Source organism: Pseudorca crassidens, chromosome 11 (genome assembly GCF_039906515.1).
Source record: "Pseudorca crassidens isolate mPseCra1 chromosome 11, mPseCra1.hap1, whole genome shotgun sequence".
NCBI lineage: Eukaryota > Metazoa > Chordata > Mammalia > Artiodactyla > Delphinidae > Pseudorca > Pseudorca crassidens.
This window is the reverse complement of record NC_090306.1, coordinates 21,497,871-21,524,335: the sequence shown is the minus strand read 5'-3', so window position 1 is coordinate 21,524,335 and position 26,465 is coordinate 21,497,871. Positions and strand designations below refer to the sequence as shown.

General features: G+C 38.2%; 1 protein-coding gene across 4 annotated transcripts in view; it reads left to right on the top strand.

The window, feature by feature from the left end:
• The window catches only part of ITPR2 (inositol 1,4,5-trisphosphate receptor type 2), a 533,444-nt gene that overhangs the window by 277,628 nt on the left and 229,351 nt on the right, over window positions 1-26,465 (top strand). For all 4 annotated transcript variants that reach the window (XM_067695972.1, XM_067695968.1, XM_067695971.1 and 1 more), the window contains 3 exons: window positions 4,395-4,523; window positions 5,740-5,860; window positions 21,505-21,695. In XM_067695972.1, the coding sequence (XP_067552073.1) occupies window positions 4,395-4,523; window positions 5,740-5,860; window positions 21,505-21,695 (441 nt within the window). The remainder of the gene's footprint in view (window positions 1-4,394; window positions 4,524-5,739; window positions 5,861-21,504; window positions 21,696-26,465) is intronic.

The following is a 26,465-nucleotide window of genomic DNA, read 5'->3' as shown; positions in this document are numbered from 1 at the left end:
GAAAGGACAATGAAGGTAGACTTGTTTTTCCAGTGTAAAACACATTTCAAATTGAAAATCATTTCATTCTTATAGAATTGAATTAAAATACTTAAAAAATAATGATACGTGGAGCATACCAGAGATATGAGGAGAGATTTAAACAGTGATTAGTGATACACTATAAGATAAAATTCAAGTAACCTGAGAGTGAGGCAAGAAATTACTATTAAATCAATGTTTGGAGGACAATTGGATATCAGTATGGAAAAAAACTAATCAGAATGCATGAATCGGGTCACCTACAGCAGCAAATTCAGATAGCTTTAAAAGTTAAGTAGGAGTCAACATGTGGATGGAGATGGGAGAAGGACTCCCAAAAAAACCTAGAACAAAAATGTACAGAATATTCTTTTCTTTCATGGAAGGGATTTTTCCTTCTTTATATTAAACAAATGGAAATGACCCAAATAGAAAAAAACAGTGCCTGAATGCTAAAAATTATTTTACACCATGAAATGTAATGAAAGGAATATTCTAAAGAGTCAGAATGTGAAAATACATGTGAAATGACTGCTGAAAAGTTTATTATGTAAAATACGTTTACTGATATGTAATATACAGTCATTATCCATGTTTCATTTTAAAGTGGCTTAGAGGGTTTGAATCATCTCTACGTGACAAAATATAGACATGAAATTATTATGTGAAAAATGCCCTGCCTTGTTAGCAATGTCAGAAGTGCCAGATAAAATAACTTTTAGGTATCATTAAACTGGCAAAAGTCATTATAATTTACAGAGATAACAGTTCTAGCAGCAAACAGATGGCACACTCCAAGAGGTGTGGGAAGGGTTAAAGGAACCAGGAGTGACAGGGAAGCATCCAGGAATTGGTAACAATGCAAAGCTATTGCCACCCCAGGCCTGAAGGGGCAAGGGTGGCACCAGTGTTACCAGAGCCCAGAGAGAACTTGGAGACATTGCAGAAGGGCTCCAGCAGAAGCTATACCCAGAGACACAGACACTGCTGAAGCCTCAACGAGGAGAATGGAGATTGGGATGCAGGTAGAGGCAGAGGCAGAGTAGGTACCTGACTTCTTTCTCTTCCACTCTGTGATCTTCTGCCAGTGCGTCGCATCAGCTGAACCTAACCAGAGCCCGAAAGCTAGAGCTAGTTGATGGTAATGAAGGAACATCCTGTGTATGCACAGATAGGTTGTTGATATCATTGTAAATTTATTGTTTTAGAGGATGAGCCCAGCAAGTAGTACAGAACTGTCTATATAACCTCATCTGGTGATTCCTCTTTTGGTGAAATATACCCCCAAAATCTGAAAGTAAAAATAATAATTTTGCATAATCCTGTATAATAACAATAATTGGGGGGCGGGGGGGAATCACATAAGACTCGCAGGAAAGAAATAGCTAAGAAAATAAGAAAATGATTTGTATTTTTTATCTACGTATACCTAACTAAACTCATTCCAAAAATGGATTAAAGCATGATGGTGCATTAGAGTAATGGAATAAATATAGCGTTTTGAAATAAGTGTTTAAATAATGATGGTACATGGGAATGTTTGATAGGAAATAATGGTATGTGAATAATATCTGCAAACAGAAACTTTAAAAATATATGTATTACACATAAAAATTAATTTAATATGATGTAATTTTATTTGAGCCATTTCTAATCTTTATTGGGAAGAAACAGTAAAAATAAATAAAAGACAAGATAAAGAAATATTGCTAATAATTAGGTTCCTTATTTCCTGAAAAATTTTTAAGGACTTTAATTAAAAAAGTGGCTTCCTTATCTCTTGCCTGTCCATAATATTGCAGTGTAAGATACAGGCTCTAAAGGTGAAAAAGTTGTCATTCATCTGAGGCATAAAAAGTATCTTGAACATTATTTGAATTTCTTGTTCAAATGAATTGAGGAATAGGTTCCACACAGTTGTGTAAGCCCAGAATTTCCACGACCAGGATTTTGAGGAAAGCCTTCATCTAGAAGTATTATAGATAACTTTTATTAATTAATCCACTGACTAAAGCAAATCTGTGGGGTTCTTTAGCAAATGATCAGTTGCGGGTAATGTAGTGTGATTCTATAGTAGCTCCAGAAAGCCCCGTTCAATTGTGTGAAATGTCACTGGATGAGGAAGAAGCTTCTCTGGGCTGGTTATGGTAGAATTGTTCAACTACTTACTCAACTTTAATATATTTTTATCCTATGTATCAGAAAAATTCACCATAAAAACCAGTGCTGTAAGATACTAAATGAAATAATTCCTACTTAATACCCATCATGGGAAAATCAATTTTGTATTAGATCTGGGACCACATTAAATTTTAACCTGAGGTTTGATATTCTACAAATAGAGTCTAACCCTTAGTTAAACTAAGATAAAATGAGTCCTTTCTTATTCTCTCTTATTCTTTCATTAAAAAAAAATTAATTGGTTCATTCTTTTCACAAACATTTATTGAACTTTTGTATTTACTACACATTATGTTATGTGCTGAAACAATAACTAAAAGATGACATAACTTGACATAATTTATTTTCTTTAATTGCATCATTTTCTACAGTAACTATGGGATTAGACACACTAAAAACCTTTTAGTTCTGATGACACCCCTGTCAGGTAGGTGTCATTTAATAGATGGGGAAAAAGTGAGCTGCCCCCAACGGGAAGCGACTTAGAAGCAAAACAGACCCTGTGCTCTTCTCTCTCCATTCAGCAAACACTGTTATTTTCCAGACTGAAACATTGGGACACATGGTTTGAGGAGGGAGTTTTTGGTGAACTTGTGTGCAGAGTTTTAAAGGAATATCAGATTAAATTACGTTTCCTTACTCTTGATTAATCACCTATTGAAAAGAATAAAAAACTTATATAAAAATTCAAATTGTCTAAGAACATCTGGAACATCTGGCCACCATACTGACTCACTGTAATCTCGTGGATATTTAAACATTCTTCCTCTGCCCAGTTCTTGAGTCCTTCCTCGCACCCTATGTTCTCCCCCACTCATTCTTTTTTTATCTCCGTGCCCTTTTTTTTCACCACCCAACTTTTTTTCATTCGGTTTTAATCGTGTATCTTAGCTTTTGCAATTTGTCAACCCTGACATGTTTGGAAATTTACAGTTTGTTTAGCAGAATGACCAATTACAGCCTCATTTAATCCCACATAAAGGTCAGAGCCCATGTTCTTTGCTGATGTTCCCTTTGCTCTAGTGTCCTGTCTTCTTGCTTAGCCAACTCTGAGAAGAAGGCACGAACACACCCTCCATGCTTCCCAGATAATCTGGGGATGAACAGTCAAAATTGTTGGCAAGTTTGACCTTTTATTTTATTTATTTATTTATTATTATTATTTTTTTTTGCGGTATGCGGGCCTCTCACTGTTGTGGCCTCTCCCGTTGCGGAGCACAGGCTCTGGACGTGCAGGCTCAGCGGCCATGGCTCACGGGCCTAGCCGCCCCGCGGCATGTGGGATCTTCCCGGACCAGGGCACGAACCCGTGTACCCTGCATCGGCAGGCAGAATCTCAACCACTGCGCTACCAGGGAAGCCCGACCTTTTCTTATCTTTCTGTTTTCCTCTCCAAATATTTTCTGTTTGCATTTTCTAATCTGAGCCAGGTATTAGAGGTGAAAATGTATAGAGAGATATGAGCCACCATTAATCACCTTCACCACTTTCTTGTACTTGTAATGACTGTTTCCTCTTTGATTTCCTCACATCAAGTGGAAAAGTGTTTTCCAGCAAAGCTAGGCTTGAGGATGGAGGGAGAAGGTTGTGTGCAGGAGGAGGGAGAAGCAGATCTGGAAGAAGGGGCTGGGGTCTGTGAAAGAATTCTGGCCCAAGAATGAAATGGCAACCAAACTTAAAGGTGAAACTACTACAGAATGATAAACTTTGAATGGATTTCAGGCAGAAATTTTTTTTTAAGTATATTTATTTAGTTATTTAGTTATTTATTGGCTGCATTGGGTCTTAGTTGTGGCATGCGGGATCTTTCATTGCGGTACGGGGCTCTTCATTTTGGTGCACAGGCTTCTCTCTAGTTGTGGCATGCAGGTTTTTTCTTCTCTGGTTGTGGCATGCAGGCTCCAGAGCACGTGGGCTCAGTAGCTGCAGCACGCGGGCTTAGTTGCCCCACGGCATGTGGGATCTTTGTTCCCCGACCAGGGATCGAACCCATCTCCCCTGCATTGGAAGTCGGATTCTTTACCACTGGACCACCAGGGAAGTCCCAGAAATGTTTTTATTCAAAGCAACTTTCAAAAGCAGAAGAAATGTTATAAACAACCATTTCATGACAATTTTTAGAAGGTTCCAGTATTGACTTATAATTCAAAGATGAGATAGAACACATTGAGTTGTTTTGTTTTTCTCTCCAGGTTTGCAACACAACTACAGACAGGAAACACGCAGACACCTTTTTGGAGAAGTGTGTTACTGAGTCAATCATGAACGTTGTGAGCGGCTTTTTTAATTCTCCCTTTTCAGACAACAGTACCAGCCTGCAGGTAATATAAACAAACAAGTACAAAAGGAGTCTGTCACACAGAATTTCTGTACCTTATTTGAGTGTAGAAAACTTCAATACGCCTGGAAGTCCTTTCCTACACTTCTCAAGATCACTCTTCTTTCCTATTATTTACTATTATGCCGCTTTCTGAGTTTCCCAAGCTTTATTTTAAATAAAGAGGCTCCATCTTCAAACTGAATTATTTTTGCTCTCCCTCTAAGCAAAAGAGGAACTTTCACATCTGTAGATTGACTGCCAAGTGTCGAAATAACTGGTAATGATTCTTTAAATGGATAGACATTTTGACTCAATAATTCCAGTTTAGTAAATCCCGAAAGAATTCGCACGAATTTATATACTAAGATTTTCATTGAAGTGTTTATAATACTTAAAAATTGACATCAACCTTAAATGTCCACAAACAGGGGAATAGCTAAATAAATTATGGTATATCTGTAGGTGGCTTATTATATAGCAATTAAAAATCATGTTTTAAAAGAAAAATTGATGCCTAAGGAAAGTGATCATGAAGCAATGTAAAGTGAAACAGGCCACAAAATTGCATCATAGTGTCATCCAGGTTTGTGCGTGTAAAGAATATATGTGCATATATACATAAGAAAACTCAGGAAGTAATTATCTTAAAAATGTTGATACTGATTATCTCTCCATGTTAGGATTATTGGTGATTTTCGTTGCCAAATATTCTACAGTGATTGTGTATTGCTCTTATAAAAGTATTATTTCAGTTATACTTTTTTTAGGGAAAACTTTTGAATGAACTATTAGAATCATGTAAAATTGTTTTTGTAGGTCAAAATTGTTGTCTCCTCTACTTGCTGATCATAGGAAACAAAAACATACAAGCAGTGAAACAAACAAACCCAAAATGCCTGCTCTGTTTATACTTGGAAATAAACCAGAGATTGTAAAAATATACTTAAATCCATGTCATTGGCTTCAAGAAATGCCATATTTTCCTGATTAAGAATATAGTTAAAATAATCAGTTTTCTATAGTGTCTGGTGTGGTGCCTCTCATGAGATGGGTACAAAATAAATATTTGTTGAATGAGATGTTCATTAAGTGGCACTGAAACTTAAAAGGCACGACAGTATTTTATTTTGGTGGGCCTTTTTTGATAATGCATAGATACTGCATCAGGAGTGTTAACGGTTTAGTGACCAGTTTGCCTCTTTTCTTTCTGTTCTCAGACACATCAGCCAGTTTTTATTCAGCTGCTTCAGTCTGCCTTCAGAATTTACAATTGCACCTGGCCAAATCCGGCACAGAAAGCCTCGGTGGAGTCCTGTATCAGAACTTTGGCTGAAGTGGGTAAGTCAGAGTGTCGGATTTTACTTATTTTCACATTTTGTGAAAGAAATCAGGCTTTTGGCTAATAGGTAATACACGTAGCTTTCCAGTTTTCAACTTAAAAAGAGAGCAGGCGTGGTTTCTGTGAAGCTGAAGAGCAGTGATCAGCAAATGACTCTGAAATTGCATCCTTTTTGAGAGGGGAATATAATTGTTATATTTCTTCTTTTTAAATATTTTAAAATATATTTATTTTTAAATTATTATATTTCTAACCTTAAATTTAATATTGTATATGGTGCTTTAATATAGCTCAGTAAGCTATTACACAAATGAGTTTAGTTTAATTGTTATCTCAGATTTCATTATGGAATTGTCTTGTCTGTTAAGTAGCCTGATTTATTAACATCTTCATGTGGCAGGAGGACGTTTTGAGGGGTTTTTAGTTTTCTAATTTTGTGTGAAATTCATCAGTATTCATTGAGGCTCTGTTATGCATACAAGGCTTCAGAAATTCCAAATAAAATGGAATGCAAGGGGATAACAGCTAAGGGAAGGTTAGTACATTGTAGGAAGAATTTCTCATAGAGTCCTCTTTTTTTTAAATAAAGTTAATTAGGGCTGTCAGGAAGGAGGAGGGAAAAGAAATATGGACTGGGCTGGACTTCAAAAAACAAACAGAAGAGCTGGATCATTCTCTCAACTACAGGTGGTTCTGCAGGCATTGGGAAGGGCAGCTTATAGTGTGTTTCATTATCGTGGTCATCATCACTGCTGACATTTGTCAGTGCACACCATTTGCAATGCTAAGCAATTCACACATATTATCTTATTTAATCCTTAGGTAGGCTCGTTGATTATTTACATTTTACAGTTGAGGAAACAGAATTATCTAGATTAGGTAACTTGGCCAGGGTTATGGTATGTGCTCAGTAAATATTTGATAAATGAATAAATGGTTTAACTAATTAATGACCACATAAAATATTTTTAGTCTTTTCTCCCCATCTGCAATTTGGTTTAAGTAACTTAATATTAACAAAATTTAATGATGGCTCAATTTTAATTTGAGTACATTCAAAAGCAGTTATAACCCAAGAGGATCAATTGAAAATTATTAAAACTAAGAGATTAATAGAGTTCATCTAGGTGATTAATTATAAATAAGTATTAAACTTGGTAGATTTTCTGTATATCCAAAAGGGAGAAAAAATGTGAAAATGATATGTCACAACAGCAATAGAAATAGTAATTACTTAAGAGAAAACTTAAGAAACATAAGAGAATAAAATTATATTGCTATTTTGAGGGATATGAAAGATTTTAATAAATGGAGAGCTATACTATTTCTGGATTTCAAAATTCAACTTGTAAGGATGCCAGTTCTCCTCAAAATTATAATTTTAATGCTTTACATCCGAGACCCCTCCTTTGCACTCACCCTCCCCTCGTCACGGCCCACTCGGGCTTAGGCACCCCAGGTAGGGCCACGCCCCACAAAGATGCATCCTCTGGTAGCTTGGCCTTTGCCACCTTCCTGCAGTTCCCACTGGTCCACGTCACCCTGCTGCTCTGAGGGACGGCCTCTCCTCCCGGGTGGCCTCTGGCTCTGTGCTGGGTCACTCATTTGCATGAATACCCTTATCACCTTTGACGTGGCGCCAGGCTGTCCCCTGCCATGGACGCCCTCCTCACCCGACTCAAGTCTAATTCTCCACTCCCGGCAGCCTCCTGTGCACCTGCCTTCCACTCCTTTCTGGACTCGAGTGCTCTGGACCACCTCGGCCCCTAGCACTCCTTGTCCAACGCTGGCATTTGACTTTGCTCTGCTCCTCCTCCAGGTTTTAGGACAGAATAGTTCAGGAGGGGAAGGGAAGAGGTAAAGGAAGAGGCCACCATATGCGTTGCCATAAAATAAAGAAGGACACAGAAGAGAACCTAAATTTTATTTTAAAAAGTTGCACATAGGGCTTCTCTGGTGGCGCAGTGGTTGAGAGTCCGCCTGCCGATGCAGGGGACGCGGGTTCGTGCCCCGGTCCGGGAAGATCCCACATGCCGTGGAGCGGCTGGGCCCGTGAGCCATGGCCGCTGAGCCTGCGCGTCCAGAGCCTGTGCTCCGCAACGGGAGAGGCCACAACAGTGAGAGGCCTGCGTACCGCAAAAAAAAAAAAAAAAAAGTTGCACATAGCAAAATGTCCGGCAGGATATCAATAAAGAAATAACATGGTATCTCTGGCTGGTGGAATTATAAGTCAGTCTGGTTCTGTTGTTCTTGCTTTCCTTTAACTTCTGAGTTCTTAATAATATACTTTTCAAGTTATGATAAAACAGTATTAAAAGCATCTTCATTTGGACCAAATCAGCTGGGAAATATACTAACCATCAAAAACTAAAATCTGAAGGAAAAGCAAAGAAATGTGATGATGCTGTTTACTTTACATAGGAATACATTGTGTTTGCTGCCAAGTACATTTCTATATTTTACATTTTAAGGCAGTCCCCCCTCTTCCTCCTCCCCCCCTTTTTTTTTTTTTTTTTTTGCGGTACGTGGGCCTCTCACTGTTGTGGCCTCTCCTGTTGCGGAGTACAGGCTCCGGACGCGCAGGCTCAGCCGCTCCGCGGCATGTGGGATCCTCCCAGACCGGGGCAGGAACCGTGTCCTCTGCATCGGCAGGCGGACTCTCAACCACTGCGCCACGAGGGAAGCCCCTCTCCTCCCCTTTTTTCTCCTCTTTTTTCCTTCTGCTCTTGCTCCCTCAGTACTTAGTAAATGCATTGAGGGAAGACACCAGTTGGCCCTACCCGGGGCACAGAGGGCATGCTGTTCACACCACTTGCAAATTGAGAGGCGAAGAGCTTTGAGCCACAAGTGAGATTCCATGCTGTGCTTTCCTTCTGAGTTGCAAGTTGCTGCTTCAGTGGTGTTCCCTGTGTACTCACATCAGCTCTTGCAGAGCAGGATGGCAGAGCTTTGGGGGTTTAAAACAGTCACTGAAACTGGATCAGGCTAAAGATTCTTTCATTCCATTTTCTACCAGTTCCTCGACTGTTTATGATTTAACAGGAAATTTTAGTCTCTTTGTATGCTAAAAGACATATGTGATAGGAAGTCTAAAAAATAATTATATCTAAGTCTACAATCAGGGTAGGTTTGGAAGAGTGATGTATTGGTATAAAATCTGTTTTATCTTTGTGAACATTTTTTTTAATTGAAGTATAGTTGATTTACAATGTTTCAGGTATATAGCAAAGTGATTCAGCTATACATAAATATACATATTCTTTTTCATATTCTTTTCCATTCTGGTTTATTATAGGATATTGAATATAGTTCCCTGTGCTATATAGTAGGATCTTGTTGGTTATCTATTTTATATATAGTACTGTGTATCTGTTAATCCCAAATTCCTAATTTATCCCTCTGTTACCCCTTTCCCCTTTGCTAAACATAAGTTTGTTTTCTCTGTCTGTGAGTCTGTTTCTGTTTTGTAAATAAGTTCATTTGTATCATATTTTAGATTCCACATATAAGTGATATCAAATGATATTTGTCTTTCCCTGTCTGACTTACTTCACTTAGTATGATAATCTCTAGGTCCGCCCATGTTGCTGCAAATGGCAAGCCTGTTTTCTTCCACTTCCTTGTTTGTTGTTTCCACCTGAACAGTTAGGAAGCTATGGACATTCCATTCCCGCTATCCCCCGCATTTGTACTTCCCCCACCTTCTCCTCCATAATGGCCTAGTTTGACCCCACTTTGCTTCCTTTTTGGACCACTGTAGGCATTCAATGTTCTTTCCTTCTGTCTTTCTTCACTTAAATCTGCTACCAGAATAATCTTCTTGAAGTGAAATTCTCTCTGTTGGTTTAAAAACATCAACAACAAAGTCCTCAGCCTTCAGCAGCATACCTTTGTCTAACAAACTAAGGATGGATTCCTCGTTGCAATGTTTGTGGCCTCCACAGCCCTACCTCCTCTTTTGACCTTGCTCACTGCTTCTCATCCCCACCCAGCAAACTGAACTATTATGCCCCAGGCATTGCTCACACTATAACTTTCTTTCTCCAGTTTCCACCATTGCCATCTCTCAGCATCTTTTCCATTACTCAAAAAAATTCTTTGTCCAAATTCCTCCATAAAAGCCATTTCTGACTCCCAGGTCCAGATCTGAACTCACCCTCATTTGGCCGTTTATACTTTTCTTACGGTCTTTACTGTATCCTAGCTTACGTCGTCATAGGTATTAATCTACTAGATTTTGAGGGGCAATGACTATGAAGTATCTGTCAAAAAGACATTAATAAAAGCTATGGTCTAGGATAAAAAAGGTGGAAAGCAAATTCTGCTATGCAATGGGTAGGCCACATCTTTTTTTATTTGTTGGTGGATGCTTTTTATGGAAAAACACATAACCAAAATGAGAGACATTCAGAAGTGAGCACCCATAGTAGTAAAGGGATCTAAACCCCTCTTATTTGTGTAGTGATTGAAAACATTTGAAATATTTAGACAAAGAAAAGAAATCCTAGGGGGAACATAATTATTTTCCAACATTTCAAGGTGTGAATGGACTTCTTTTACAGGTTCCCAGGAATAGGATTATAATTAACATATGGTAGCTGCAAGAGGCAGATTTTTGTCCCGTTGTAAAGAATAACTATTTTACAGTTAGTAATCTTAAAACCTTGGGAGTCACATATGATTCTTCCCTTTTGTTCACTTGCATTAAATACAATAGCAAGTTCTATTGGTTCCACTTCTAAAATACACCTTTTTTTGTGTTCTCTTGTGGGGCACCCTTGTCCAAATATACCATAATCTGACATGGATTACAGAAGAGTCTCCTTGCTGAACTCCCCACCTCTCCAGTCTCACTACAATCCATTCCCTACACAATAATTAGAGTGATCTTAAAATGTAAATCAAACCCTATCTTTCACCTATGTAAAACTCCCCATTTCACTGAAGATGCCTATACCTTATCATGACTTAGAAAGCCCTTCATCATCTGAGCTTCATCTACTACTCCTTTCCCCCATTTCCCTACCCTCGCTTCACCCACACTGGCCTTCATTCTGTCTCTCATCTACAAGCCTTTTTCTCATCGTAGGGCATTTGCGTGTGCTGTTCCCACTATTTGGATCCTTATCTCCCAGGTGGTCACGTGTTCAAAAGTTCAGTGCTCAGTGAAGTGTTGCAGCTCCCCCCATCCTATCTTACTGTCTTAGCACTATTTGAAAGCACCTTGTTTGTTTGCTTCTTTGTTGTCAGCTTCTCCCATTAGAGCATAAACTATGAAAGCAGGGACTTTGCTTTATTCACTGATCACTACTGCCTAAAAGTGTCTGGTTCTGATGAAGCCGGTTTATGAATGTTGTTGACTGACAATAATTCATGAGCTAGATATTTCGCAGATAGTGAAATTTAGGAATAGAAAGGTTAAATAACTTGCCCAATTAACAAGTAGTTGAGTTGGATTTGAAATCCAGGTTCCTCTGAGTGTCATATCTTAGAAGTCATATCTTAGGAAGCCCTGACATATAAACTAGAACTATGGCAGTCTGGCTTGCTGGTAGGGAGCTGTCTGAAATTTTATAACTCAGGTGCAACGTCATTTCCGTGTTTCAGCAACTCTTTAAGAATACAAAAGGGCATTATTATAATTCAAATATGTAAGAATTTATAGTTATAAAACAAAGAATATACATATTTAAGAAAAATATTACAAGTCGGGAGAATACTTAGTTTTTATAAAGCAAATTTCCAGTGCATTTACAAATTGGTAAACATACTCCTATACATACAAATAGCTATTATATTATCTATTATAGTGACATTTATATAACAGTTTTCAGTTTGTAAAGTGCTCTCAAGTACATTGGTTCAACTCATCTATCATCAAAAGTATTTCACTCTGTTCCATATTTGTACATTGGACACAAAAGGTAGTTAAAACAGCAAAAGTATTTACTAAATTAGCACTTACCTGGCTGGGAGTAGAGAGCATTTATTAGTGATAGACATTGTGGTAAACCCTATGATGTGGACATAATTCTTAGCCCCATTTTACAGATGCAAACATGAAGTTAGCAAGGTTAGACAGCTTGCTGGGTCACACAGGCAGGTGTGAACCCCTTCTAGACTGACATGTTAGCAGGCATTTGTGATGCTCTACTATCACAAATAAGTTTAAGTAAACATTGTTTTATACCTTTAAAGTACGAAATATTGATCAAGATGTTAATGCCCTTGGTCAGTTACTGTTCCTCAGTTTATTCATTTATATAAAATACAATAGCACGTGTTAGAAGTACTTCAAGAAAAAGCATCCAAGGATTACTCCCATGTTACTTCACTTAAAAAAGAATTTTGTTCCATGTGTTTCATAATCTTCAAATGATTTAGGGGGATTAATATTGGGTACTTTGTTGGAAACATAATCATTTTTTCCACATGGAAATTCTGTAAAATATCTTGTACAAATGGTTTGAATAATGAACATCCATCTTCAAGCCAGTTGTTTCCCCCCCAAATTCGAATGTGTGTAAATCATTAATTCTTTGAGAAGAGAAATTCAGTCTTTATTAAAACAAACATGTCTATTTTCATCTATCTAGATGTTATGGCTGATTGTATAAAGAGCTTGACATAATACATCCCTGTAATTATGGTTTTAAAGTAATAATGGAAATATAAAAACTCCATTATTAATTAATTAATTTATGGCTGCGCTGCATGGCATGTGGGATCTTAGTTCCCCAACCAGGGATCGAACCCATGCCCCCTGCAGTGGAAGCGCACAGTCTTAACCACTGGACCACCAGGGAAGTCCCTCCATTATTACTTTAAAAAAATTAAATATGAATGAGTCAGAAGACAGGGCAAAATCTTATAAAGGTTTTCACTTATTTATTAATTGAACTATTTATAATGAACCATCATTACCTGAAAGGCATTATTCTAGTTGTAAGGGAACTGCAGTCTGTCAAACCATATTTCCTGCCCTCAATGAATTTCTAGTACATTGGGGGTAGATGTAACATGTATAGAAATCACAAAGCAGAATAAAACTAAGTACCTTATCTGTTACAAATTTCTAGAGCCTGACACTGTGCCTAGAGCATGATAGGTACTCAGTGAATATTTATTGTCTGAACAAAATACCTGGGTGAATACAAAGAAATGAGTGAATATCCTTTTCTTGTCATTGGCTGCATGATATCCTATTGTGTGCCTATATTCTAATTTATTTAACCCCACTGTTGGTTATTTATGTTGTTTCCAGTCATTTTGCTCATGAGGAAGAATAAGGTAAACACCTAAAGGTAGAATTTCTGGGTATTCTAATTTTGACAGATGCTGCCCTCTGTAGAGGTTGTTCAATTTATATGCCACAAGCAATGTAGGAGAGTGTCTTTCTCCTTGTTAATGTGCTATGTTATCAAATTCTTACATATTTGCAAATCTTATATATAAAAGTATTGTTATAGTTTTAACGTCTGTTTCTCTTCTTATGAGTGAGGGAAAACAAAACCTTTCCATATGATTGATTCGTTGGTATTTTCTGTGAACTGTCACTTTTTGTGTTTTGCTCACTTTTCCTGAAGGCTTTGTTTTTCTCGATAGTTTGGATAGCCCTTTATTTCTTAAGAAAATGAGCTCTTTGCCTGTAAGTAGCCAATATTTTTTCTCAATTTTTCATTTGTCATTTCAATATTTTTTGGCATGCAGGAATTTCTTTTCTTTTTTTTATAAACATTTATTTTATTCATTTATTTTTGGCTGCATTGGGTCTTCGTTGCTGCACGCTGGCTTTCTCCAGTTGCGGCGAGCAGGGTCTACTCTTCGTTGTGGTGCATGGGCTTCTCATTGCAGTGGCTTCTCTTGTAGAGCACGGGCTGTAGGGCGCATGGGCTTCAGTAGTTGTAGCACGGGGGCTCAGTAGTTGTGGCTTGCGGGCTGTAGAGCAGAGGCTCAGTAGTTGTGGTGCACGGGCTTAGTTGCTCCACGGCATGTGGGATCTTCCCAAACCAGGGCTCAAACCTGTGTCCCCTGCATTGGCAGGCGGATTCTTAACCACTGCACCACCAGGGAAGCCCAGAAATTTATTTTCTTTTAGGCATTTTAGGTTTTCTTTCATCTTCAGAGTGGCCTTGATCAGTATAAGATGCTGTTTCTTAATTCCCATTGAGAATTTTCATGTTTTTAGTTTCTCTGTCTGTTTGTGTTTTTGGTGCGACTGTTTACAATTTTGAGTTATCTGGAATATATTTAGTTGTAAGGTATAAGATATGGAATTAACTTAATTTTTTCCAGATGACTAGTCACGTGTGCCAATACTAGTTCTTGCACAACCATAAAATTATATATATTTTTTTATTGAGGTAAAATTGATATAGAACAATGTATTAGTTTCAAGTATGCAACATAATAATTGGATATTTGTATACACTACAAAGTGATCATCACAATAAGTATAGTTTCTATCCGTCACCATGCAGTCGACCCCCTTCACTCTTTTCACTCACCTCCTAACCCCCTTCTCCTCTGATAACCACTGATCTGTTCTCTGTATCCATGAGTTTTGTTTTGATTTGTTTGTTCATTTGTTTCGATTTTTAGATTCCATGTATAAGTGAAATCATGTGATGTTTGTCTTTCTCTGTCTGATTTATTTCATTTAGCATAATAACCTCAAGATCCATCCATGTTGTTCCAAATGGCAAGATTTCCTTCTTTTTTATGGCTGAATAGTATTCCATTGTATGTGTGTATATATGTTTTATATATATATATAAAAGATATCTTCTTTATCCATTCATTAATTGATGAACACTTAGGTTGTTTCCATATCTTGGCTATTGTAAATAATGCTGCACTGAACACGAGGGTGTGTATATCTTTTGGGGTTGGTGCCTTCGTTTTCTTTGGATAAATACCCAGAAGTAGAATAAGTGGATTATATGGTAGTTCTATTTTTAATTTTTAAGAAACCTCCATACTGTTGTTTTTCATAGTGGCCGCACCGATTTATATACCAACAGTGCAAAAGGATTCCCTTTTCTCCACATCCTGTTTAACACCTGTAATACAATTGTTTTATTTATTCAATTTAGGGGTTAATTAAGTATAGTTTGAGTACCAAACAAGAAAGATACATTTTGTGTTTTTAGTGTTCTTTGTATTTAAGAACACTAGTGTTTTGGTACAGATTTATCCTGGATATTTTGACATGATTCAGAACCCCATTATACCTTCCTTGTGCACCAGCTGTCCTTGCTCTTGCGGACCTGTACAGGAGAGCTTGACAATAAATGAAGCGTTATAATTACTGCTCACACTTTCTGTTGCCTTTTCCCCCTGCCTGTCAGTTTATCTCTCTAAGCATTTTTTTTCCTGTCAGTTTATCTCTCTAAGCATTTTTTTTCCATGGCACTTACCACTGCAGTATGTGTGTTCTCAGAGATTTTTGGTCTGGCAGTTACCACCAGTAATTTTGTCTAATTTAAAAATTCCACACAATATGCAAGACTTAATGAATAATAATTAGCAATAGATTTCAATTACATCTTAAAATCACTGCAAAGTCTTGTCTTATCTAGAGAATTTTCAGGATTTGTAAGCCTAATTAGTTGGTTAGCCCAATAATCACAATACCTGTGAAGAAAGATAGCGCATTTTAGAGAACTGTCGCTGCGCAGAGCTCTATAAAAGGTGAATTAATAACAACCCATCCTCTCTCTTATTAGTTTTTAAAGAACTCCATATGCTTATTCTCTGGCAAAATACCCTTAACAAGATAGTATCTTAGCTGCGGTCCAACTTAGGAGTGAAACAGGAACACTTATTTTTTAAACATCTTAAACTTCAATGTGACCTCTAAAACACAGAAGTTGGAGTTAATGCTACGTGCCCGAAGAATAACTGACTGTTGGTAAATTCATTAGTTTTTCCTTATTGGGGGTGGGGAGGTGGGGTAACCATTAACCCCAAGAATTCGTCCTAGTTCACATTGCAATATACTATTTATATCAGAATTTTTTCTAGCTAAATAAAAGGAAGCTAAGTTTGAATCATATTTTTGGTTGCATTTGAAAAATATTATTCTAGTTATTAATGGTCTTGTAAGTGAGATCATGAATTAATTCCTTTCTTTTCCTAGTCACAATCTTCTGCTTTAATTTTTAAACAATATATAGAAAGCTGAATTAGCACTGTTAACTTTTTTATTTTTTTATTTTATTTTTTATTTTTAGCTGTGTTGGGTCTTCGTTTCTGTGCGAGGGCTTTCTCTAGTTGTGGCAAGCGGGGGCCACTCTTCATCGCGGTGCACGGGCCTCTCACTATCGCGGCCTCTCTTGCTGCGGAGCACAGGCTCCAGATGCGCAGGCTCAGTAGTTGTGGCTCACGAGTCTAGTTGCTCCGTGGCATGTGGGATCCTCCCAGACCAGGGCTCGAACCCGTGTCCCCTGCATTAGCAGGCAGATTCTCAACCACTGCGCCACCAGGGAAGCCCAACACTGTCAACTTTGCTTTCAAATTAATCTCTATAATATTTTGACAGTACAGAGAATCTATTTCAGGCCATGTCTTTAATGGTATTAATATTTTTACAATTGCTTGAAAAAGTTTCGTCATTATCTACACAGCTGACTTATTTTAACTCAAATCCTTTCCCCAGTTGCATAGTTAATTTTCTTTTATTGCCTAGAAATTGTGATTTAGCCTTTGGCTAGAGTTTACCTTTGGGCATGAGAAAGTAGGGTTTACTTTAGCCAGTTAATTTATATCATGCAATCTGTGCTAAGACAAGAGACTAGAAAATACCACCTAGAGTGGTACAGTTTGGGAGACCAAAAAAACCCTTTCAGTAAACTTTGGGATGGTGGAGTCTTCTCATTCTGGTTTGTCCCTGCTGCTGGCCATAGTGGAATAGTGGCAGCAGCTCATAGATGCATGAGGTAGGGGTGCGGGGGTGAGACTTCCCTGACCACACTGATAGGAGGGCTGCACTGCTAGGAATAACAGAGGTGCTACCATCGGATTCCATTCCCACTGATATCATTAGAATACTCCTTGAGCACGTCTTCATGTAAGTGACGTTCATAGCAACAAATGCTCACTTGTTGGTTAGTTGTATCTAACGTACCTGTTTCCTAAAGGGGAGGTAAGTCTACCCCCCCCAACTTTGTTTAAACATGAGCGAAAACTTTGTTGTAATAAGTTTTGAGCAACTTTCAGTTTTACAATTTTCGTTATTTTCTGTTGCTTATAAAATAACATATAAGAAGTATTGTCTTCTGTTTGACTTTGAATGTTTAGAGCAAACCCAGTTTATAAGTGAAACAGCCATAAAAGGATGAAAGTCTCGCTGGGATTTGATCATGGTGCAGGATTAAGTATTTATTAAAATATGTGCCTGGACTTTTCAAGGCTGTCGGTCCTTCAGATGGGACAGGAGTGCAGTTGCTTTGCTGTGAGTGATGGACAGAAACAGAGACATTGTATGCTTTGGAAAGGGAAATTTATAATGAATATTAGGAAAACATTCACTATGGAAATTTGGGCAGTGGTGCAATTGATCGTTAGGGTTGCCTTAGAGCTGTTATTATTTCCTTAATGCTTCAGCTTGAGCCCTTGTTTAAATTGGGAACTTTTTGTGTTGGTAGCTAAAATTATCTGTTTTCGAGAAGTTTTTAAGTATCTCTGAGCTTCAGAGAATTTTCACTGGCAGAAATAGTACTGCCCACTGTTGTTTTCCTTGGGATTAGGACCTCAACATATATTTTTGGGAGGCACAATTCAATCCATAATAACATTATAGATGTTTACTAGAATATGGCCAATATGCTTATTTAATACTATTAAACACACACAGTAGACCTTCTCAGTTTAAGGACTTAACATCTTTCTTCAGCTCAAGGTGACTAATTGTCCTCTATCTTTTTTTAATCATTTCTTCCTTTTCATTGTCTCTGATATTTTTTCTAGAGCTTACATGTATTAGTTATTTGACTTCCTGGATGACCCTCCCTATTTCATATTCTCTGTTTTATTTTCCCTTTGACTCTTTTAAATTAATTAATTAATTAATTTTTGGGCTGCGTTGGGTCCTCGTTGCTGCGCATGGGCTTTCTCTAGTTGCAGCAAGTGGGATCTTCTCTTCATTGCTATGCGTAGGCTTCTCATTGCGGTGGCTTCTCTTTGTTGTGGAGCATGGGCTCTAGGCACGCGGACTTCAGTAGTTGTGGCGCACGGGCTCAGTAGTTGTGGCTCACCAGCTCTAGAGCGCAGGCCCAGCAGCTGTGGCACGCGGACTTAGTTGCTCTGTGGCATGTGGGATCCTTCCAGACCAGGGCTCGAACCCCAGTCCCCTGCATTTGCAGGCGGACTCTTTACCACTGCACCACCAGGCAAGTCCCCCCTTTGACTCTTTTATGCTCTACAAGATTCCTTAACTTTCCCAGATTATCAGCTTGGTCCTTATTCCTATTTTTTTCTTTTTCAGCCAATTTTGAAACATTTATTTGCGCAATCATATTTTAATTTCCAAGATTTCTTTCTTTCTTTTTTTCCTAATGTTTTGGAGGCACCATATGCTCACATTTTCTGAGGACAATAATTACAATTATTTAAATATTTTTTGTGCTTCCCTAAATCATTTGTTTTCACTGGGGCTAGTTATTCTTAATGTTCTTGGTTTTCCCTGTGATTCTTGGCCGTGTGTCATAAAGATCTATAATGACTGGCGTGGGCTTCCACTGCAGTTTGTTTTTTTTTTAATAATATTTGTTTTATTTTATTGATTGATCTCTTTTTTTTGGTTGTGCTGGGTCTTAGTTGCAGCTGGTGGGCTTCTTAGTTGTGGCATGCAAACTCTTAGTTGCGGCATGCATGTGGGATCTAGTTCCATGACCAGGGAACGAACCTGGGCCCCCTGCATTGGGAGTGCGGAGTCTTTAGCCAGTGCACCACCAGGGAAGTCCCCCGGATCCTTTTTTCTGATCCATTTCTTCCAGGGTCATAAACTCCTTTAGGCTGATGCTGTATGAGGCCTATTCTTTTGAGCTATCCTATTCTGTTCCTCTCAGCTGTGTTGCTAGGCGAGTCTGGCTAGGTGTTGGATGATAGACCAAAACTGGAACTTGATCCAGATATGGCAGCAGCGGCTCCTGATCCAGCTCCGTCCCCTTGCCAAAGCTAGCCCAGTCGGACTGAGACTTGTGAGGCAGGGAGATGTCATCCGAAGTGGGGGACTTAAGGCACTTCCCCCTCTTCCGGGGCTTGAGTGTGTGATCTGTGTGCTGTTTTGACAGTCTTCCAACCTCGTTCTTTTTTTCAAATTATTAATTAATTAAGTAATTTTTTTATTTATTCATTTTTGAATTTTAAAAAATTTATTTATTTTTTATAAATCACAGCAAGATCCTTTTTGACCCACCTCCTAGAGAAATGGAAATAAAAACAAAAATAAACAAATGGGACCTAATGAAACTTCAAAGCTTTTGCACAGCAAAGGGAACCATAAACAAGACCAAAAGACAACCCTCAGAATGGGAGAAAATATTTGGAAATGAAGCAACTGACAAAGAATTAATCTCCAAAATTTACAAGCAGCTCATGCAGCTCAATAACAAAAAAACAAACAACCCAATCCAAAAATGGGCAGAAGACCTAAATAGACATTTCTCCAAAGAAGATATACAGACTGCCAACAAACACATGAAAGAATGCTCAACATCATTAATCATTAGAGAAATGCAAATCAAAACTACAATGAGATATCATCTCACACCAGTCAGAATGGCCATCATCAAAAAATCTACAAACAATAAATGCTGGAGAGGGTGTGGAGAAAAGGGAACACTCTTACACTGCTCGTGGGAATGTGAATTGGTACAGCCACTATGGAGAACAGTATGGAGGTTCCTTAAAAAACTACAAATAGAACTACCATATGACCCAGCAATCCCACTACTGGGCATATACCCTGAGAAAACCATAATTCAAAAAGAGTCATGTACCAAAATGTTCATTGCAGCTCTATTTACAATAGCCCAGAGATGGAAACAACCTAAGCGTCCAACATCGGATGAATGGATAAAGAAGATGTGGCACATATATACAATGGAATATTACTCCACTGCAGTTTTGAGGCTCTGTTTCTCTACTAGCTTTCTCATGTAAATGACAGGGCTTACCCTGAGTTCTGGGTGAGGGGCTGAATAAATGATACACAGGCTTTCTTGGAGTGTGTGTGTGTGTGTGTGTGTGTGTGTGTGTGAAGCAGAAGGCAAGCTGGGAATACTAACAAGGGTTAAAATAAGGAGGGCTTTCGTCAGGGCTTGGGATCTTTTGTATATTTTCTCTTCTTCTTTGAGCTGCCTTCTCTCTCCCGGCTGTGCTACTGCTTATTTGATGAGGACTTTGCAGTTTCTTCAAGCTCTGTTCTGCTTCTCTGTCAATTCTTAGCCCCTTCATTTGGCATTCTCTCCAGGCAGGTATTCGTGTTTGTTGAGAGAACATTTCTGCATGTCTTTAACTCTATCCTCTGGGTAAAAACCTCTGCTGCCAGCTGCTCTGTTTATGCTAGTCAGAGGGATGAAGGCCTTTACTTCCCAGATATTCAGATACTATTCCTTCTTGAGTTGCCAGATGACTTTCCCATCCCCCGTGACCACTTTGTGTGTGTCTGGGAACCTAGGAAGACCTGTTCTAATTCTTATGTCTTGTAGAGCAATTTCTTCTTTCTTCTTTCTCTGATGGACAAATCCCATCTCCATTCTGCTTGCAGAAATGCCTCAACATTTCTGTTTTCCTTACGGCAAGCACTCTTATTTCTCAGTATTGTGATATAAGTGTATTAAAATATAAATTTCAGTGGATCCTGGGAAGAAAGAAGGACATGTACTGTGTACTGTCTTCCAATGCAGATTTTTTTATACTTGTGAATTTTTTATTTCTTCTCTCAGATGTTTTACCACATGCAGTTTGGTGCATTTGTTCACGTTTGTGCACAGACACATACACGTGAATTATAGTAATAAAATGGACTGGCAGGATTTTATCATGTGTCTTCTGTCTGCTTTTTAACTTTCCTTTGCATCTTGGAAGGTACAAATTTACATGGTTGGTATACAGTGTTTTGCCATATTCGTGCTTTGTAAAGTGCGTTTCAAACGTTAACCATCAAGAAATCACATAAATTCTTGAATGTTAATGAGCCCACTTTAATAATTGGTCTTAAGAATTGAGATACTTTCAAGTTAAAAACTTTTGCAGTTATATAAAATAATTTGACAGAATTTGAAGGTTTGACATTTTCTTTTTCCCCCAATTTTACTGAGATATGATTAACATATAATATTGTCATTGATATATGTATATATTGTGAAGTGATTACTACAATAAATTTAGTTAACAGTCATCATCTCACATAGTTACAATTTTTTTCTTGTGATGAGAACATTTAAGATCTATTCTCTTAGTAACTTTCAAATATATAATACACTATGGCTAACTATATGCTTTACATTACATCCCAGAATTTATTTATCTTATTTTTTTCTTTTTTATGTGTTCTATCTTTATAAAATTATTTTGATAGCATGCAAGTAGCTTTAGTCAAATAAACAGGAAAATATTTTAAATCTTTCTTTTTCAGCAAAGAATCGTGGAATTGCCATTCCAGTGGATTTGGACGGCCAAGTTAATACTCTTTTTATGAAGAGTCACTCCAATATGGTGCAGAGAGCGGCCATGGGTTGGAGACTATCAGCTCGCTCTGGACCACGCTTTAAGGAAGCTCTTGGAGGGCCTTCTTGGGATTATAGAAATATTATTGAAAAGTTACAGGTACAATAAGAGCATGAAATGGCATTAATATTTTCTAAATTATAATTTTTAATATATGTAGTCACATAAATAAAATATGGTTAAAAATATCAAATTCTAGTTGGGGACCAGGCTTTACTTTACAATGTCCTATGAACACCACCCTTTTAAAAAGCATAGCTTCTAGGTAGAAGTTGCGGTGAGTTGTTTTTGGTGAGTATGTATTATTTAATGTGCTCTGATAGTAGAGTAATGGGTCTTAATAACTTCAGTACATTAGGTAAAATAATTTACTGTAAAGACTCATGTAATAAATATTTACAACCTTGCTTCAATTCATCTCTAAGTATCCTTTTATACTCCTTTGGTGAGAATGGTGTGAGCACCTTTACTCCCAATTTATTTGCATAGTATCCCACTCCGGTTTTTGGCCTGGACATTCTGGGACACTGAGTAAAGAGAGACATTGTATTAGTCTGCTTGGACTGCCATCACAAAATACCACAGACTGGGTGGTTTAACCAACAGAAATTTATTTTCTCACAGTTCTGGAGCTAGAAATTCAAGATCAAGGTGTTAGCAGGTTGTTTTCTTCTGAGGCCTCTCTCCTTGGCTTGCAGATGGCCTAGTTGTCACTGTGTCCTCATATGGTCTTCCCTCTGTGCACATACACATCTGTGCCCTAATCTCTTCTTATAAGGACACCGGGCATTTTGGACTAGAGGCCATCCATATGAATTCATTTTAACTGAATTACCCCTTTAAAGGCCCTAACTCCAAATATAGTCACATTGAAGTACCAGGGTTAGGGCTTTATCATATGAGTTTTGAGAGGGACACAATTCAGCCCATAACAGATATCTTTCCTCTCACATAATTAGTGGAAGATTTCATGGGATGATCTGGGGTATGGCTTGAGGAAAGTTCTTGGCGTGAAGAATGGTCAAGACATGAACTGAAATAAATACTGTAAGAGGTAATGAGTAGATTAAATGGTGAAGGTTCAGAGTTTTGATAGATGAGCATTATACATGATTATAAAGACAAGTTAGGGACTTCCCTGGTGGTCCAGTGGTTAAGATTCCGTGCTTCCACTGCAGGGGCCACAGGGGCGCAGGTTTGATTCCTGGTCGGGGAACTAAGATCCTGCATGCCACGTGGCAAAGCCGAAGGGGAAAAAAAAACCAAAAAACAAGTTAGACTCAGTCTGAAAACTTGAAGGTTATAAGTCATTAAATGTTTTGAGGAAAATGTCATTATAAATGAGTAAGCAGTTATTGGTTTGCAGGATAGAAATATCAGGAAGAGACTAGAGGAAGGCAGATTAATAAGAAATTACTAAACATATCAGCCAGGTGGTGGTATCAATGAAATGAAAAAGTAGGTGTTATATACAATAATGAAGGCAGGGTGAACAGACCTGGTGGTTTTTGGATGGAGACAGAGAGGGGACATGAGGGGTGTCTAAGAGGCACTGATGATTGGAGACTAGGTAATGTTATAGACTCTTCATTGTAAGAGGGAAGGAGAGGATCCGGTAAAAGATGTTGGCTATGATCATTGAACATACAGTGAATTAGGTTTATAGGCTACCGAATGTATTGGAAGGTAAGTCTATATTTGGAGATAATAGTTGGAGTGAGGATAGTGGTTGGTATTGCTGAAATAGAGAGTATAGTGATAGGAAAAACAAAGAACATTTTGTGAGCGGCCGGAAGTGGCAGAATGGCCAAATAAATGAGGAAAAAAAGACACCGTCAGAAAGGAGGGAAGTCAGGTTCATGAGAGCCAGAGGGGTAGACATTTCAGGGGAGAAGTAAAGAGGGCGTGCTTTAAACTTCTTTTAGCACAGTCATTGGCGTTCACTGGATAAATATATATTTGATGAAAACTCCGTTCCAGCCACTGTGTTAAGTACTGGAGATAGAACCATGAGGTCTGTGCCCTCATAGAAAATGCATTCTGATGCAGTAAGTAAGTGATATGATGTTAGAGAATTAAAACTGCTATGAATAAAATAAATCAGTATAACAATATGATGGAGAATCGCTGGGAGAGTGATCCTGCAGTGAGGGAGCTCCTCTCTATTAAGGAGACAGTGAGTTGAGACCCAAATAATGAAGAGGAATAATCTGTTCAAAGATAGGAGGATAGAGAGCTTTATGGGGAGGGAAGAGTAAATGCAGAGATGTTAAGGCAGGAACGAGGATGTGGGTTTGAAGAACCAAGAGAAGCCCATTGGGGCAGGAGTGAGCAAAGGAAGAGAGTATTATGAAATAAGGAGCCAGTTCATGTAGAGACTTCCATGGTAAAGCATTTGGATTTATTCTAAATGTGATGGAAAATCATTGGAGATTTTTAGCAGACTATAGGCATGACTTGGTTTACCTTTTAAAAAACACTGTGGATCTTGAATGGTGAATGGATTGTAGGGTCCAGACATGGAAGCAGTGAGTCTAGTTAGGTAGTTATTGTATTAATTCAGGCAAAAGGTGTTGGTGGCTTGGCTTAAGGGGATAGCAGCAGCAATGAAGATAAGTAGATGAACTTCGGATATAGTTGGTCCCCTAGGGCCAGTGGGACTTGGTGGATGGATGGATGAGATGTGGGATGTTGGAAAGAGAAATCAAGGATGAGCCTGGGTATGATATGATTGGATCATTTGCTAAGATAGGGAAGAATGGGAGAGTTGGAATCAGGCGTTCTGTATGGAGAATTTTAAGTGTTGGATGTCTATGTCAGTATCTCTGTGAATATGTCAAATAGGCTGCTGGATATATGAGTCTGAAGTGGTTTGGAAAGATGTCCACACAGGAAATATAGATGTGGGGATTTTCAGCATACGTATGATATTAAAACCATGGAATTGCGTGAGATTCCTCGCAAGAGACTGTAGATATAGAAGAAAAAGGACCAGGAGCTACCAGGAGCTGGTAAAGGAGTGGTCAGGACATAGGTGGAAAATGAGGTGAGTGCGATGTTACAGAAGCCAAGCGCAGAAAGTGTTTGACAGAGTAGGGCCAAGTGTGTAAAATGCTTAGCAGTGGTTGAGTGACATGAGGTCAGAAAAGGAACCACTAGGTCTGGCAACAGGGTGATGATTGCAGCTAACTGGTACTCAGTAATTACTAACATTTATTCAGGAATACTAAGTGGTCAATATGTGTTAGAGCCTGTTTTTTTTTTTAACCATTTAAAAAATTGAAGTATAGTTAATTTACAATGTTGTGTTAGCTTCAGGTGTTCAACAATGATTCTTTTTCAGATTCTTTTCCATTATAGGTTATTACAAGACAACGTAGAGGCTGTTTTATGTATTTGCTTTTAATCCCATGTAATTGCTAGTATCATTATCCTGGGTTTTCACGTGGAGAAATAATGAATCAGAGATCACATAGTTGGCCCATGATCAAAATAGGAGATAAAGACAGAATTCACATCATAGAAGCCTGGGCACAATTTGTTTAGTAAATGAAAGGAAGAAGAGAGGTAATCTGAAAGATAGGTATGTGTTAGTGATGTTTTATTAAATATGGCCACATTGGATAAGCATATTCTTTTCCCACCTTTGTATAATATCTAGTTTCCCATTTATGTGATTTCCTCTCTAGTAGTCTCTCCTAGCTGTCATGAGGAATTTCTCAGAAAGCTTATTTAGAGTAATTGAAGTAGAAATGATCACTTTTGCTACAAAGAGAGGAAAGAGTTAAACAAGTTAACCCCTGAGATCTAGCCATAAGAAATCAAGAGACTACCAGGAAGAAAATAACGTAAAAACACATGTTGTCAGACTTCCCTGGTGGCACAGTGGTTAAGACTCTGTGCTCCCAATGCAGGGGGCCTGGGTTCAATACCTGCTCAGGGAACTAGATCCCACGTGCGTGCCGAAACTAAGAGTTCGCATTGCCACAACTAAGGAGCCCACCTGCTGCAACTAAGACCTGGTGCAACCAATTAAAAAAAAAAAAAGCGTGTTGCCATAGCTGAGAGTAACAATAAGCAATCGGCAGTCAGTCTTCTGCTTAACAAAATATGCCACAGGTATGGGTGAATAAAGTATTGCTTTATGCGAGTTTTTTTGGTTTATTTTCTAACTTAGTTATCTTAAAAACAAAGAGGATGCTTTAATCATTAAAGAATGATCAGTAAATTATTGCTTATAGTCCGTTTTAGAAACTTGTCAGATGCTTTCAGCTATAATTAACACAATATTCAGCTAAAAGTGGCTTAAACAATAAAAAATATATCTTTCGCATAGCAAGGAATCTGGATTTGGGGCTCTTCCTGAGGTGTTTAGTTCAGTTGCTTGATAGGTCCAGGCCTTAACACCACTGGTCTGTTGCCTTTCAGCATAAGCCTGGCCTCCAAAGGTCATAAGAGGGCTGCCTCGTATTTTGGATTTTCACACTCTCGAGCTGTCTTGAGATAGCTACTATCTCAAGTATACTGTAGTATCAAGTGTACTGTAGATTCTACTATCATAGTAGTTCCTAAAGAATCTGCCCCGTCCTCCCCCTATACACAGCCCCGCACTCAGCAGACTTCACCAGATGTCTTATTGGCCAGGACTATGTCACATAATTATTCCTAATCAATTACTGGCAGGGGAAATGGAATGACCATGACTGGCTTAAACTAATCAATCTTGTCTTTAGGCTGAGGGAGCTCCTCTCCTTGAGAATGTTGTTACCTGACTGAGAAATAACTTGGAGATTCTGTTAGCAAGGAAGAGGATGAGGAAAGGCTATTGGCAGGTGACCAATAGTGTCTATCAAAAAATATAATTTGAAA